Source organism: Brienomyrus brachyistius, chromosome 23, assembly GCF_023856365.1.
Source record: "Brienomyrus brachyistius isolate T26 chromosome 23, BBRACH_0.4, whole genome shotgun sequence".
Lineage (NCBI taxonomy): Eukaryota > Metazoa > Chordata > Actinopteri > Osteoglossiformes > Mormyridae > Brienomyrus > Brienomyrus brachyistius.
This window is the reverse complement of record NC_064555.1, coordinates 9,927,255-9,944,476: the sequence shown is the minus strand read 5'-3', so window position 1 is coordinate 9,944,476 and position 17,222 is coordinate 9,927,255. Positions and strand designations below refer to the sequence as shown.

General features: G+C 46.7%; 1 protein-coding gene across 1 annotated transcript in view; it reads right to left on the bottom strand.

Moving 5' to 3' along the window:
- Positions 1–901: 901 nt before the first annotated feature.
- Positions 902–17,222, bottom strand: part of sdc2 (syndecan 2) — a 31,050-nt gene continuing 14,729 nt past the window's right edge. Inside the window, exons 2-5 of the mRNA XM_048993649.1 lie at positions 5,572–5,683; positions 4,523–4,674; positions 4,086–4,206; positions 902–2,655 (exon numbers count right to left, since the gene is read on the bottom strand). Coding sequence (XP_048849606.1) covers positions 2,492–2,655; positions 4,086–4,206; positions 4,523–4,674; positions 5,572–5,683 — 549 coding nt within the window. The 3' untranslated portion in view covers positions 902–2,491. The remainder of the gene's footprint in view (positions 2,656–4,085; positions 4,207–4,522; positions 4,675–5,571; positions 5,684–17,222) is intronic.

The window sequence follows — 17,222 nt, the reverse complement described above, 5'->3', positions numbered from 1 at the left end:
TATGGAGACGCGGCACCAATTTGAAATAAAAATCTGGCTTTCAGGCAGATATGTTGCAAAATGCACTGATGGAGGAAGCCTGCAAGGCATCATGGAATCTCTCTGCAAAGCAGGTCATCTTGTATTACTGCGCTGAGCAGTACCCAAATTCTAACCATAGCAAGCAAGGACTCGCCAATTCACCTCCTTCTCACATACTTAACAGATGCTTTTATGCAAAGCAACACTTGAGAAATGAGGGTCAACCACTCCCTGGAGTAACTGGGGTTAAGGGCCTCACTCAGTGCTGAAATGCTTCTGCCAAAATTGAAATCTAAACCATAGAGCTTCCTCTCACGGACATGGCACCCTAAACCACTGAGCCACACTGCCCCCAGACGTCCCGGGCAAGGCCATCTTCTCATGTAATCCATCTGGAAGATGATGATAGTCAGAGTTACCAAACTGCCTGTAGATGCAGATGTGTGAGTGAATAGTGTGTGAGCGTGACCTGCAGTGTGTCGGCCTGTAGCCTCCAGGAAAATGGATGGATGGATGATACTCCATGCCACACTTTGTGCACCATAGCAATAAAAAAATAACACTTTTTGGCCAGTGTTCTGGTAAGAGCACCAATGGTTAAAACTTTCTAAGCTTGAAATGACTTTTTGCTTTGTTTTCTTCTTTTCACATCTAGGTGCCCTTTTCCAACTCAGTATGTACAGAACTGTTTAGACACTTAAACTATGCACAACTGGGGACACACACCACTATCACGCTTTGAATGTCTGCGGTGAACAGGGGCATCATGGGAACTCAGTTAAGGAACCAATCAGAGGAGGGGGGGGGGGGGGGGGGGGGGGGAGTTAAAGCAGACGAGACAAAAACAGCCCACAGCAAATAAACTACAGAGACACCAGCATTAGGCCACAATGTTTATTCAGTAGTGTGTTTGAAATTATAGGTACAATACTGTCTGCTTTTGTAAGACTAAAAATAGTCATCTTTACAGATAAGTGTGCTGTTAGGAAAACCTCCACCCTCTCCGTGATGTTGGTGACACGCTTACCAGCCCTCACAGGTACGAGCACATCTCAGAACGGTAGGCACTTTGAAGGCTAAAAACATTTGCGAATATATATTTATACACTTTTCTTTCATATACTAGTTGGACTCAATGGTCAGGTCTAATAAAAATAAGACTGAAAACAGACAAAATAAAAGGAAAACACACATACATGACCTTTGACATATGTAGGGAGGATAAGAGAATGGGCATCTTTGGGCTTGCTTGTCCCTTTATGCGCTGAGGGAGAGCTGGGAGAGGGGATTTAATGGATCATCCTAAGAAGCTTTCCACACCGGGACAGGCGGGAGGGTCTCCGCGTCACTCAGTGGCACAGGTCACGCTCTGCAGCGATTGGCAAACCTGCCGCGAAGCCAACGGTCTGCGCGGGATGAGCTCCTCTTCCTCGGGATCATTAGCACGGGCAACCAGAAGGGCAGCTACCGAGATTCCGGAAGCGAAAGGGCCAAACGAGAACATTCTCCCAACGAACGACACGTCCGGAATGCAGATGCCGACGTCAGTTACTGGGGGGGGGGAGGGGGGGGGCTGGGTCACTGACAGCTCCGTCCGATCCGACGGGAATTTAGAGACACAGTTGGATAGGCACCCACGTGTCGGACAGGATGTGTACGAAGACCACACGAATGCAGACACACGGCCCGTAACCACGTCGGTCACAGATAAACCCCTAAGTCACCTGTGTGCAGGAACGGGTCACTTCCTGCTCCCAAAGCGAGCCCTCCAGCAGCTAGTCTTAATCACCTTAAATATGAGCTGCGCTGCGTAATGACCTAAAACTACGTCAACATAAAACAACCGGGGGAAGGTGGGGGACAATAATGGCGAAATGTTCACCCTTCTAAGTTGGAACGAAAGACAAAGCAGAACATTATCCAAGTTAATGTGAAGACACGGCAGCTTCATGACAACTACAGAACGGCAATTAACACCTGGAAACAGATAAATTAATGAAATACACCTTTGAAATCAACTTCAGACATGCTATGACAATAAGAAAAATAGGATGCAGAATAATTATATTCAATTATATCCACTTTAAAATTTCTTTACAAATACATACTGCTATAGCTGAAAAGTAGTCAGTGACTAAAAACTGCTTCTTTGAAGGATCGATTTTATCCATTTTACAAATTTCGCTTGTGTTCTCTCTCTTGTGTTCCTGTATTACACAAAAACGTTTAAATATACTAGCATTTGATTTAAAATAAGCCTGGTTAGGCTTTGCATTAAAAAAAAAACAAAGGAAAAAAAAGTCTTCGTAACATTACTCTATGTAATAGCTTTCCTTTACGTAATATTTCCCCGATAATTTCACCTTATTTGAACGAGTTCGTCACTGCCAACAACACCAGAATGTCGATCTCCTGCTCGCGATTATTATTTTTTCAGGGGGGTTACTGTTGTTCTTTGAGGGTAGCGGTGTTATGCGTAGAATTCCTTGGTGGGGGCTTTCTGGTAGGCTGCTCCAGAGGGCTTGCGCTCCCCCAGGTCGTAACTCCCTTCGTCCTTCTTCCTCATGCGGTACACCAAGAGGAGGATGAGGAAGATGGCAAACAGAAAGCCGATGACCCCGCCAGCAATAACGGCTGCAGGCACACAAAGGGGGGGGGGGGGGGGGGGTTAGTCAGGAGAAGGTCATGCAACATCACTTCCCACTGTAACTGTACAGTAACAGCAGCAAATACTGCAAAATAAATGAATGCTAAGATTTTACCCTTCAGGATGCCACTACAGTCTATGGCCCACAAAGGCATTTAACCAGAAATATCCAATTACAACTAACTGTTACATATAGTTTAGCTGCCAGTTTGGCATTTGGCCACGCCCCCTTGCTCTCGCCGCAGTGTCATGTGACCAAAGACGTGATACTTTTCACTACTGACTACGGACGGCTGTTTTTATTTAGCCCTGTGTCTCTACTTACACCCGTCTACAGGCAGCTCACTTCCTACAAATTGTTATTTTGGGATTAACAGACTATTACAGAAACATGCGTTTTAAAGTGGGGAAAAATAAAATACGTATGCAAATAGGCAACTGTTAACTCTAAGGCTACGTTCACACTGCCAGTCACATCGTTCAATTCCGATTTATTTGCTCAGATCGGATTTGTCTATCTTGATGGTTCACATTCATAACTACAAGTGACTTGTATCTGACTGTAATGTGAATGCATCTCTTCGAAACGTCACGTATGCGGACACTGATACGTTTTTACACGGGTCGACTGCGTCAACAACAACAAAAAACGTCATATCTGTGGGACGACTCGTGGCATTAAAAATGGAGGCGTTAGTAGCTGACGCATGTATCGCACTTTGCTCAGGAGGACGACAAACAGTGAATCAGCTGTACATGAGCAGGTCGAAAAGGAGAAAAAAAGTCAGGCGTCTAGCTTTTTCTGTTTTCGCAGTTATTGCTGGAACTGCTGCACCAAGAGATGTGTGGGTGCGAGCCTGCCGGCGCAGGCTGATGATGTCAGCGCATGCGTATAAGCAAAAAGCCACATGAATTCCGATCTGAGCGTTCACATTCAGGTCGCATGGCCGCGAATCGGATACGTATCCGATTTAGTACCACGTATGAAAGTGACACAAATCTGATTTGAAAAGATCCGATTTGAGTGTCCACAAAGCCCTGAAAAGATCAGATCTGTGTCACATTAAGGCAAAAAAAAATCACTTCAGTATGGCAGTGTGAACGTAGCCTAAAAGACTTATGAAATTGCTCACTACAGCACAATAAGAATGACCCAGTGGGCAGCAGGATTACAGCAGAATATCACCAAGGGTAACCTGAAGAGTGGAATTAGAGTGAATATAACACACCCAAAAAACCCAAAAAGCCCAAGAACCAGCTGCCAATGCATGTAGGAGCCCAGTTCAAATGCACATAACGCTCCCAGTGCCTCTGATTACAATTAGACACACAGCAGACAATACTATTTTGCTTCTGCAAACATAAAAAAGTAACTAACAAACACTGCATGACCGGGACTGGCTCTTCTCTCACTTACCTGCCAGCACCTCAGTCCGCTGGAAGAGGCTTTCGGTCCGCACTTCGAACGGTCCCCCGGGCGAGCGGGAGGGGTAAGTCCTGACGTTGTTCTTGGGCTCATCCGTCACCAGCGCTGGGGGCTGTGGGGAGAGGGGTCAGCGGAAGCGAGGGGGGGTGGGGGGCCTCAGAGAAAAATAAAACCCGCAGCACAGCTCGTCTTCTTTTAAACACTGTCATCTTAAATTCTACACAATTTACATTCATTTGGACGCATTTAAAAACACTACGCCTATATACGGCATTCCAGCTTGCGCGCAATTAAAACATTTATGACTTGCAGCTGTTGGAGCAGAAAAGGAGCGAGACTGGGGCTGGGATTTCCATATTTACAGATCTCTGAGAGCTCAACACTCTCCGGCACAGCAAGGGGCATTAGGAGACTCGGAGGAGACTGACCTCGGTCCTCACGGGGTTTCTGGGTGCCTCTCTGGAGGTGGCCGCATCTGCTCTGGGTGTGGAATCCTTCGTGGAGTCCTGGGTGGGCAGGGCCTTCAGGACAGGGATCAGACGCGTCTTCTCAGATTCTTCCACTGTCACTTCCCCGGTGCCTAAACACAAAAAAGGGCCTTTAACCCACATTCTGCTTTGATAATTCCAGGATACCAGGCAACCTCTGCGTATGGTTTCCATATAGCGACAGGATAAATATCTTTTTATTGGACAAGTTGGCTTTTAACCCACTGTGAGTCGCTGTACTGGGTGGTATCCTTGCTTATGAATACCAAAAAAATTATGTATGTAGCCCATCGCCTTTTTCTAGTGTAGATGCTTAACTATTTAAAATCAGTCATTTTGGGGGATTAGACTCTGCCACTCTGGCAACCACTGCCTTAACACAGATAGCCACTGGGAGCCGGCAGTGAGAGGGAGGGTCTTGATGGGGATCCAGGCCCGAGGCAGCCCGCTGAGCCTTCTGGGGAGGGGTTAAATGGAAGCAGCAAGGTGGACAGCGGGTCATAAATAATAGAGCGTCGCTCTGCCCCTCGGCGGCAGCTAGGGGGAGGGGGGGGGGGGGGGGGGGGGGGGGGTCGGCAGGTGACAAGGCCGGCCACACTGTGCCCGGCGGCTGGGCTTTGTCATCGCTGGGCGAGTTAAAACAGCTTGTTCTGGCCACCTCGTGCACTTCAAGATTCAAACTGGACTCACTGCAGCACAATGAAAACTACCCAGTGCACCAAGTGGAACTGGAACAGTTCAGTTATGAAAACATAAGGCCTTAACAGTTAAGCGGAACAAAGTGCCTGGCGAGAGATAGTGAGGAGTACGTTAGAACGTAGCTTCACTGGAGGGAGGGGAGGCTGAGGAATCCCCCCCACCGCGCTACAAAATGATCCTCACACTGCAATGTAGTGTTTTTTTATGGCTCAGTTTAGGAATCCGCCGGAATATTCATAATTACAGCCCCAAGATCACGTGTTAAAAGTAGAAAGGAGACGAAGAAGCACCTGAGCCAGAGCCAGACGTGAAGTCATCGTCGTCTACGGGGTAGTCTCCAGACTGCTGGTCGTCCAGGTACAGGTCGTCCCCCGGGACTGGCGACTCCGCCACGGCAAATATCTGCAGGGGGGGGGGGACACGGCACGGATTAAGACGGCAGACTGCGTAATGGCGCCCCAAAACCACGGCCGAATGTGCCACCAGATCTAGCGCGGGGAGAGCATATATATACCAAGATTCACATGATCCGGGGGGGGGGCGGTAATCTCCAGGGTTTTTGAATAAAGCCAGTAAGAGATGAATGAAAATGTTACAATGCTGAAGGACTGCAAGTATATCACACACACACACACACACACACACACAGACCTGTACTCATGTTTGTAGGGACCGTCCATTCATTTCTATGAGGAAAACTCAAAATGACAACTTTTTATCACATTACGGGGACATTTGGTCCCCACAATGTAATATATACCTGGACCACACACACCTTTTCCCTTACTCACTCACCATCTGTAGAGATGAGGACGTAATACTCAGGGATAAATCCTCAAAAAGACTTTCAGCATTCATTACGGAAGGGCACTGTCACCGTTTAAATCAAATCAATTACCATTCTGGTCGTTCTGCGACGGCGCCGCAAAGCGTGGAGTCATCATTCCCCTCTGAGAGATTACGTTACACGTTTGGAGGTGAGGGTGGCCACAGAGACCCCGTGGCTCCCCCCGCGACGCAGAACCGGGACCCAAGCTGGAGTTTTATCACCCTTACAGGAGCACCGGGTGTCGGAAATGTCATGTGACCAGCCCCCCTCTCCGTAAAAAAGGGAGGCCAGCTGAGCGCAAAGAGTGCATGAATTTAAGAATGGTTTTATATTGCATTTAAACATGTAATTGAGTTTTGTGTTGTATGGTTGCTACGATTAGTAAGCGGCACACGACGATGGCAATGATTTGTTCGCATCATTCCGATAAAGTTTGTCGACCAGAAACAGAGAGATAGGGAGCGAGAGGGAAGGGAAGAGACTCACACACCTAGCAGCATTCCAGCCACCATTGCAGCCTGGCAACAAGAGAAGTGGGGGCTGCCTCCCCACCCCCTTTGTTATGAGGCCCAAACAGGGGCCAGCCACTAACCAGGCACCACATCACCTCGTGGGCCTGACCGATAGCAAGACGCTAGCCACCTCCACTCCTCCCCCCATTTAATCTCTGTGCCCCCCCCCCCTTCCTCAGAGGCCTGGTGTCTTCTCCTCCAGCGGTCACATAGCACCGTAGGGGCCATGGTTACTCCTATTCATGGGGGCGCCAAAGCCCTGCCCCGCACAACATGGCATGGCCGTGCTTCTGAAAACCCCCCACAAAAGGGGCTGATGATAAATTGCCGGTGTGTGTGTGTGTGTGTGTGTGTGTGTGTGTGTGTGTGTGTGTGTGTGTGTGTCAGGGGGGAGGAGGGTGTGGGGTCTCTCGCTCAGCCAATATGTCTCAACACTGAATCTAGTTTCGCTTCCCCACTATTTGCTCAAAAACAAGCAAACAAATAAATCAATCAGGTAAAGAACAAAAGGAAGGGATTTCGGAGATTCACAGCAGGCAGAGAGCGCACCGCTGGGGTCCTGACACACTCAACTACCAGGACTCAAAATGTGAGCGGCTTCACAGACTGGAATTCACTGTGCATGATCAAAGTGTACACCTTCACATTTGTAATGGAAAAATGACTAGCTGGCTTAAGAATATATCATATTCATAGATATATTTTTATCTATGAATATATTACACATCATGAAACAAGAAAACCAGGCAATTAATACATTTTGCCCTTACAATTTTCAAGTTGTATTATAGCCTGAAGGTGTGTGTATGTGCACAGAAACTGACGTCTTGTTTCTGCATTGCTATTTCAAATTTCTAGTTTAATCACAGTAATAATTACGAAGACGTAATGACCCTCGCTTAAAAATAAATAGTTGACACTGGCTTGAGATGTCCTTTATGGATAAAGACGGATATTAAATGTAATTCATACACAGCGAGCCATCATTAGCTGTCAGCAAGCACCCAGAAAACTCTCGATGTAACTGCACTTACAAACAGACCCACAACAGACTCCACTGTACCTCTGAACACCTAAAATGTCACTCCACAAAAACCATCATAAGACCCACAAGGACTGATTTAAACACCTTTTAAAGGCCTACAACATTAACATGGTGGCACAAACAGGTTATTTGAGAAGAATAATCCAACCAGGCAGCAGGAGAACGAGGCAGTTACACTCTGACGGGGCCTTTAACCAAAGCCTGAATCGCAGCTCATTACCGAGACACGGCAGCAATGACATCAGTGTGCTACAGATCACCTGTAATACGGCGCACAGCAGAGTCACAATGCACACCACTGCCCTGGAGTCATTAAGCGGCAGTCCGCAGAGACGTGTTGGGGGCCTATCGAAAACTGACACCTACACTTTCACTAACCCTCTGACATGTAGCATCTCTTTCATTAATGAATGCGGGTGACGGCCCACAGCAGTATTAGCGGTGCCTGTGGTCCTGTCCCCAGGAGAAATCACAGACATTTCCATTTCATTATTTCTGTGATGGGGGTCCAAGGAATAAAGAAGGTCTAGATTGTCTGATGTAAAAACATGGAGGGATTTTTACCAGGATTAAACCTCCGGGGAAAAAACAAAAACGCCTTCAAACTTATATCGTGAATATCAGCGCAAATGGGACTTCAATGGATCAGCCAGAACTTGTTCTTGGAGGGGCGTAACACCTGATCCAACATAAACCATAAATACTAACAGGACGGCACAGACGGGAACCACGACTGGAGCCGATGACAAAGCCAACCGTCATCTGACTTGCGTGCAGAGGTGGACAGTTCAGGTCCAGACAGTAAAAATCCAGACCAGGATTTTGTTTCAGAAAACCAGTTGAGTCCTCTGAATGGCACTCTTTATACTCTGCTGGTTGGCTGAAACAAAATCCTGGTCTGGATTTTTACTTTCTGGACCTGAACTGCCCACCTCTGTCTGCATGGTTTACGATGCACCACAACTGGGCCCCCGGAAACTCTGCCCGTTTTCCACTACGGCCAAGCGGCTAAAGCCTGGGAGCCAGCTGTCCGTTTTTCATTCGCCTGCCTGGAGTCTGAAGCACTCCGACACAGTCTAAACAGCCCGGATTCATGAACAGCATTCCAGGCCGGCGATCCAGAACTGCAGCCACGCCTGGGTCCCCAAGCAGCTTCCAGATGTCTGGCCTTCCACCTGAGGACCACCCACAGAGCCTCAGAGCCGGGGCACCAGACTCCCTGAAGGTCGATCTGCCGACGCCGGGAGGGCAAAGGTTACTGGGGGACACCCCCGTCCCGTTAAACACTTCAGAGACTGCAGGCTCGAGGTCTGACTTGGACCAATAAACAGCACGGCAATTTTCTAGCTGAGAAATAGGAGCGGCGTTCCTAGGGGTCAGTGTGTTGCTGGAGGAGCATGGGGTAGGATTTCACACACCGCCAACCCGAAACCCCCTTAAAAAAACCTGCCTTTTGTGACATGGTACACATGCCACCCACCCCCCACCCCGAGGACCCTTTATTGGGAATCCACTGCTGTTACATCTCGCTATATGTCTCCATTTCACGAGCAGCCACCCAGTGGGAGACGAGTCTCCATAGAGACTCTTGTGCATGAAAAATTGAGAGCGGGTGAGAGAGTGAGGCGACGGGGGAGAGAGAAAGAATGAGAGACACAAAAGAAAGCATGCAGGAGACCCAGGGAGGGGGGAGATACTGCGATTTCATTCCTGGAACTGGCTGCATCCTGCCCGCAGGTTCCTTTATTAAAGGCACGTCAAAGACATAACTCTCCTCACACACCAGCCTCACAGAACCTGGAAGAGAACCTGATCGACGCAGTTTATAATTACATTTAAAACTCATCCCAGGGGTGGCTTTCAACTTACCCAGAGTCTATTTAATAACACCTAGCAAGTCCTAAACCCTTCCCTAACCACAAGAATATTCTGCACTGCCTTTTGGGAGGGGCTGCGGTAACAGCACACACCAACAGGATTCAATCCAAACAATAAAAAAAAAAACAGAGACGATGTGCTAAGCAGGTATAATTATTTAATTGATATTCTCCCTCAAAGTGTCCCCCCTTTGTGAAAACAGGACGAGGTTTCCTGCCTCTGTCCCACACTCAAATCCCCTTCCCAACCAAACTTTTTTTTTTTTTTTTTATAAAAAACAGTCTGCCCCCATCTCTGGAATTTCCACAAATGCAGTGAGCCCTCAATGACGGTGTCTGATTAAAGAAAGGAAAGCATCAACGCAAACAGCACACCGAGGTTCGAGGGCCGTGAGTAGCGGTATTCGGTTCCCCCATATTAGCCCATTAGTGACTCGCAAATAGCCCTACTTACTCACCAATTATCTGATTCCCAAAGCCATCGGCAACACCGGCAGAGTGTCCGAACAAGAACTTTGTTTTAAACAATGGTACTGAGGTGTGCGAAATCCCCTCTGCGCCAAATCAGCATCTGGACGCCTCATCAGGGCATTGTTTAAAGCCCCACTCACACTGCACGTGCGATATCCGTGCCAAGGTCGTCACCCTTCAATTGAAGGGCTATAAAGACAGGACGCGAGGGCAGTCGGCCCAGAGGAAAAACAGCCTTTATCTCCCACAACATCGGTAAATGCAGGTCTGCCCTGACGGAAAGGCAGCGTCCAGTGATGGAAGGATTGCCGCCTGACCAATATCTGCAGGTACCATTAAAACGGCGCCTGCCTTCCAGCTACCCCTAGCAAGAAACCTGCACACGTCTTGGAAACCTTATCTCTATTTAAAAGCAGAATTTCATATTCAGGGATTTTCAGACCAAAACAGACGTACGTCTGTAAAATGCACATCTGATACAGGCTAGATTTCCGCAGCACAGTTAAAACTAGTATGAAGACAAGTTAAACATTTATTAAAATTACAGATGGAAGAAGGATGAGCATTTTAGGCAAAAATACACTCCTATAAATAAGGATTATCCATTATTAAAAACAAACATGTGAGTTTTTCCTAGTCAGAATCTGGAAACCAAATCAGGCCAGTTCTGTAACCCTGCTCAGGCAAAATCGGGAGTAACTAATGGCTTCTGTTCCATGTGGTTAAACAATCATGCTAACGTGTCGATATCCGACCATCCTTCACTCCCGGCACAGATTAACGGCCAAGCAGAACGCGACGTGCCTCTGATTAGTACGCCTTTCCCGTTCCCCTGGATTCTCTGCCATTAATGTGTCACTCGGAACTGACACTCGCTACCAAAGCTATTTCTTCCCGCGGAATCTAATTCCACGTATGAAAATATGAAGAGAAAGTTCAAGCTCAGTTCCCCGTCTCACCGCTAGGGACATCAAAAAGATGGAAGGAAATTCTGTCAGCCTGAACGGCTTTGACGATTTCCTCCCCCCCGAAATGCATCCTAATCCAGCACAGCAAAGGAACACGCAAACACGCAAACACGCTCGAGCACATGTTACTGATGTGCACATATCGAAAGCCTAACTCTCACTCATCCTCGTCATGGCGTTCCTGCTCTTTTATGTTGCAGACATACATGGGAAGCAAGGTCCATGTTCTTCCATGTTCTGCTCACCAACTAATGTACATTACCAGGTAATTTAAGGCAATGTAGGAATGTGAGAAATGAAAGGGACAGACTGAATCTGTAAAAGTCTCAAAGACATGAACTGCTCCCAGGCGATACCGGTATTATCTATGACGTGCAGCACTTAGTGCTTATTTTTAAAAACAGAGTAATGTCAACAGTGTTCAAATTCATGACTAATTTCTCACTTGAAAATAAAATCAACGTTTATAACAATTGAATCTGAAAAGTTTTAATTTGGGGGGAGGGGTGTCATATTTAAGACTATATTTGACACTAAATGGCTGCTTTAGAGATAGACAGCGTGAATTGAGTGCATGTTTTTTTTCTTTAAAACTCCTCCTTAGGAGCAGAGGTATAATCATTCTCAGCGTACACATTCCCACTGCCTCGAGCCTACATGTGCACATGGGGTAAAGTCACGACCTTTGACCCAGAGGCTGAACAACAGGAAATGACCGAGAGCCCATCCCGCAAAAACTGATGGTCTGCTACCTACAGAGCATGCTAGACTGCCTATTACACTTGTTTGAGATCGTATTTTTGATTATGGTTATGTTTTCTGCAACTTAAAAAGCGATAACCGACTGTATGACTCAACCTCAACTCTGAGGAGCTGCGTTTGAGATCATCGAGCACGTCTACGCCATAGCTGCAGAAAGGTAATGCTTGAATTTGGTGAGTGGAGTCCAGGCAGAACTTTGAAACCACAGTGGAGACAGTGATCAAGGCAGTGATCACCCACGTGCCACTTTTAATGTCAGAAACAAGCATGTACTGGGCCTGATGGAGAAGCCACATATCGTCCAGGCATCTGCACACAACAGCACCACTGTTCTGTTGGCCCAACAGTATCTGATCGAACTCATAAGGAGTTGAATAAATAGCAAAATCAATGCTGAGCTTTCAGCACTTTGGTTTTCACCGATGGGCAAAACTGAAAACTGGTGCAATGTTTTTAAATCATTAAAAAGAACCAGCTAAGAGCTTTCTAGTAAACATAGCAACAAGACGGAATGGTTCTAGGCTCGAAGGTGACCCTATGGCTATGTCAGTGTTTCCCAATCCAATCCTTCAGGGACCTGCAGACAGTCCACATTATTGAGGGAGCAAAAATGTACACAGACTGGTAGGGAGCAAAAATGTGGACCGAGTTGGGAAACACTGGGCTATGGGATCTTTGCCTTTGCTGCTGCAGCCCTAAGAGCTCCGATACGTTTGTTGCACATTTCCAGGAGAAGCTAAGACACCTGTTTTATTAACCGCCCAGGGATGACAAAAAGGAACTAATTAACAGCCTTTCAGAGCCAAAACCACCCACACCAGTTCCAGGTGGGGCAGACACAGAACAAGAACAGGTCACTGACCATCGTCCCTCACTGGCTGAGGCACGTGAGCAGCGAGATCTGAGCCCATGTCAGAATCCTGCATGATCAATGGTACGAAATGAAGTCCGAGACCCTCCTCAAGGGTGATCGTCAACAATTCAATTATTCAAGCAAAATCACATTAGAGGTATTTGGTTTGCCAGATTTTATTGTTTGCACAGAGATGATACGAGACGCACTCCAATAATGAAAATTGATCAATTACCCCCCAGCTCCAACCAGCCTCCCCCAGTGAACCCTGGATGTTTGTCTGGAGGAAGGTGATCGTAATTGTCAGCTTGGGTGTCCAGCTTCAGAACGGTGTGCAATCGTGCCCGTCCCTGATGAGGTAGCCACCAAGACACTGAATTCCAGCACACTTCCATATAGACGTTATAATCAAGCCTCGGTTCATTTGCACAGTTTTGGGACTGACATACAGGTAGATTCTTTCATGAGACAGAAAATGAGGGCGTTCTACAGACACCCTACACCGCAGATAAGGACATCGCTGATTTTCGCGCTGACTAAACTGGTAATGAGAAAGCGTTAACAGACCGGTAAGTCACAATTACTAACTGGAGAGGGGGATGTACTGATGAATTGGTCTATTCACAAGTGGTCAAGTGCGTTTTTATGAGGGCTTTCTATGGAAACGGTAAACTAAACATACCATCTCTCTCTCACTCACTTTCAGGAGGCATTCAAGGGAGATTCTGCCTTGCTAGTTATCCCAGTTTGAAAAGCAGCAGCAGTTTGTAAACACATTTTCAGAGAGGTCCGATACAATTTCACCCTCTGAAGGTTTCATTCATAGTAGACACTGAAATTACTCGTATTCATACATGGAATACAAAGATGTTTAATCCTCTGAAAATCACACAGGAAGGAACAGACACAATGAGGTTCTTCCAAACATAACACGGTTTGCTATATTTCCTGTGTATTTTTTAATCAGGAAACAAAGCCATTCCCTTTGTTGACAATAATAAGACTTCCCTTGATCCTACACAGAAAGGAACACAGACTGACATATGGCTTATTATAAAACAACAAATCAAAGTGTATCGCTCAAATATTACTGCTGTCTCACACTCCATGATATGGTATTTTTAGAGAACGTCCACAAAGGCATAGTAAGAAAGGGGCCCACTAGAGTCACGGACCTCTCGTGTTGTGGTTAGGCTAGGAAACTGGGATGTAAAATGCATACTGCGTTATGGTATAGGGAGCAGACAAACTGAGCACCAGATGGCCAACCGGTCATGTCCCATAAGAGGTGCATACAGGTGTGTTTCACCCAAAACAGTATGTCCAGAGTCTGCATGTTCTGAGCCAGAAGCCAGACTGTTATATGAGTATTAGAGACAGGATATTAGAGACAGGGAGGAGACATGCGTGTGTGTGTGTGTGTGTGTGTGTGTGTGTATGTATGTTGTTTATTATTACATTTTGGGGACCAAATATTCCCCACAATGTAATAAAAACCTGTTATTTTGACATTCTGGGGACCATTTTTCAGGATCTGTGAATGCAATAAAAAAAGAAAGTAAAAATGCCAAAAATCTCGTACTTTGTTATGGTTAAGGTTAGGGCTGGGTGGGGGATTAGAGTTTTCCCCATCGAAATGAATGGAGAGTCCCCACAAAGGTATAATTACAAAGCTCTGTCTGTCTCTCTGTCCCTCTCTCTCTGTCCCTCTCTCTCTGTCCCTCTCTCTCTGTCTGCACGCGCACACGACTGAGGGCATGGCTTCAGGTCTGAGGGTCTGGCAGAGCTCCAGCTAAACAGGAACATCACTTTGGACCCTTCCTGTTTGCTACCGCAGAGCTCGGTTTCACAGCCACGCAGCGCTAACGCAGTGTCCAGCGCGCAGACACACCACTGACAAGCCTGCCTGCTCTTATTTCAACTCTGCTTATTTTTGAATACATTTACAACACGAGCTTCACGTCCCATTTCGTTTTTAAATTCGGGATCATCCTATGAAGCGCTCAGATCTGTTTTCTGTGTTCAGATGTTCAGAACAAAGCTATCAGTTAGGTCAGAAAACTACAAGTCTAATGAAACAGACAAAGAATATGTATCAAAATGCTGACCATACTAGGTAAAGCAAAGATTATCCAGCTATCATTAGCTGATAACCAGACTATATTTCATGTCCAGACAGTAAGCTAGTGTGGCAATATGAAGTAAACAGGGTAAATATTCATGGTGAGGACAGAATGGGCTTTCCGACGCCATCGACTGCCATTTCTTAGGTCTCGTCAAGAAAAAAAAAAATTAATTAAAAAAATATTTGAGAAAGGTCTATCCAGAGGGAGAGTGCAGGTTTATGAAAAGCGCCGGTCAAAGGCAGCCAAAGACACGGCGGGAAGTCGCCAGCAGTTCGGAAGCGAGCGCACATGAATGTGCGACTGTAGGGCACGTAGCGTGACGACTCTCTCACCTGACACCTGACTAATTGGTCAGGTCGGCTCGTCATGCTACCCAGAGACACCGCTCGCCTGTTAATAGCCGCGCGCCCAATCGCACGGCCCAAACCCATAAAAACGGCACAAAAGGTTTTCCTGACGACTTCCAGCCAGATGAAAACATCTTCGATTATTTCCTGTCCACTTCCCCAACCCCCACTATTACTTCCTGTGTGAAATGTTTAAAGTCAATTTCGTTATTTCCAGAAACAGAGTCCAGAGGCTCTGTCCACTGCACGCACTTCGGTTTCATAAGGGCGTATAAATTTCACCTTGCAGTGAAATAAATGGTTACGCCTTTCAAATATATTTTAATGTCAAACTCAACCCCCCATTGCAAACATCAAAGTATCTGTACTTCAAAAGTCAAACTTTATATAGAGCAGTAGAGCGTTACATAACATGGCCCTTGTCTGGGAGATTTAAAAGGTCCCCTTCAGTTCCCACAGCCAGCAGCAACACAGGCCTCGTCCCCTTCATTCATTATTGAGAGGCCTACCGATCTCTGTACCACTCCGATAAAAGCGACGGCGCTTCCTACATACGTCACAGGAGACCGACTCCCTTCTGTGATCCAACAGTGATTTACTCACATAAAACATCACCAAAACGCAACTTGCTTATGATTATGCTATATTATGCTAATGCTAACGCAAAGCTAGCACTCTCCCAGCCCTGCTCACATGCACATGACAGAAAGGTGCATGCCTGCATACACGGACCCGCAGTGCACTTTCGGTGCAGCTATGCAAATGATCGTATAAACAGAGCATACACATCCGTCTCCGGTTTCCTCCTGCTCTGGCCCTGGGAGCTGAGAAATTCTTCAGGCCTGCTTTACAGCTTTTGATATGGAGACTGGAAATCAGATGCCCTTTGTCCGCCCTGTAACATTATACACTGGGAAGCGGGTTTGACTTTAAATTTCGCTTTGGTATGCTACTTTCTTCCCTTGCGGCAGGAGGGCAAAAAAAAGAATCATAAATCAGCAAACTGCCACATTAAAAAAAGTTTTCATTTAGCCGGTTCAGTTGAAGACACACAATTCTAGCAGCGTCAAAACACTGTTGTTTTCCCCCCGTGACACACAGCCATTTATTGGTCTTGAGAGAGAAACAAAAACCGGCAAAAATGAGGCCACAAGCAGGAGGCAGGTATCGCAAATCGTATCGCAAATCATGGCATCGGCAAGGGACCCCAAGCTGCCATGGTGCCACGTGGCCCCCACGTGTTGTACGGCCTGCTGTGCTTTCAGCATCGCCTCGCAAAATCGTCAGGATATGGGACTCAGATTAGCCTTTCGCCTGGCAGGAAACAAACGTGGCCCGTCTGTGACTCAGTGGATGAAGACTGATTCCCCGAGTTGGGGAACATCTGTAGGTTTGTTGTTATCTACAAGGCGACACAGTCTTAATTTAGTGCAGGAAACAGTGTCTTTTCCACCTCTGACTGCTTTCTGTACTGCTTGTGTGGGATTACAGGGAGAACAGGCCCCCTCCCTGCAAATCTGCATCCCAGACAGACGGATCTCAGGTGGGAAAATCCCAAAAATGGCTGCTTCCGTGGCGAAAAGCCTGAGGGGGTCAGGCAGTCGGGCTGCTTCCTGAAAGCAGGTACTAAGGAAAGCCCCCCCCTCCAGAACACGATCCGAGGCATGCAGCAAACACACTGTGCCAAAAAAACATGCGTGTCGAACTCCAAGAAAATGCCAAGCCATGTGCAAGGGGCGGACACAGAATGAAGAGCGTTCGCTGACAAAGTTCGAAAATGAAAAGGAGAGGAAACAAAACACAGCCGGCATTTCGTAAATGTTACCCATTAGCATGTAGCCAAACGCTAAGCCATCGATCCGGCTGATCTGGTGTCAGCTCAGTTTAAAGGGGGAAGACGCTTGTGGAAACCTCTGTCTGACATAAATAATTACAACCATGCCCCTACCACTTAAAATGATCTTTTTTGTTTCTTGTTTTGAACAGATAATATACTCTCGTGACGCATTATCCAAATGTAACATCTTAGCCAGACCAGTTTCTCTGACATGAGCATTCGGCACAAATTAGCACCCCTAGCGGCTACCTGCTTCAATAAAACTGAAAAATCCTCCGCCACCCTCCCTCAAAGTGACTCAATAGATTTAACAT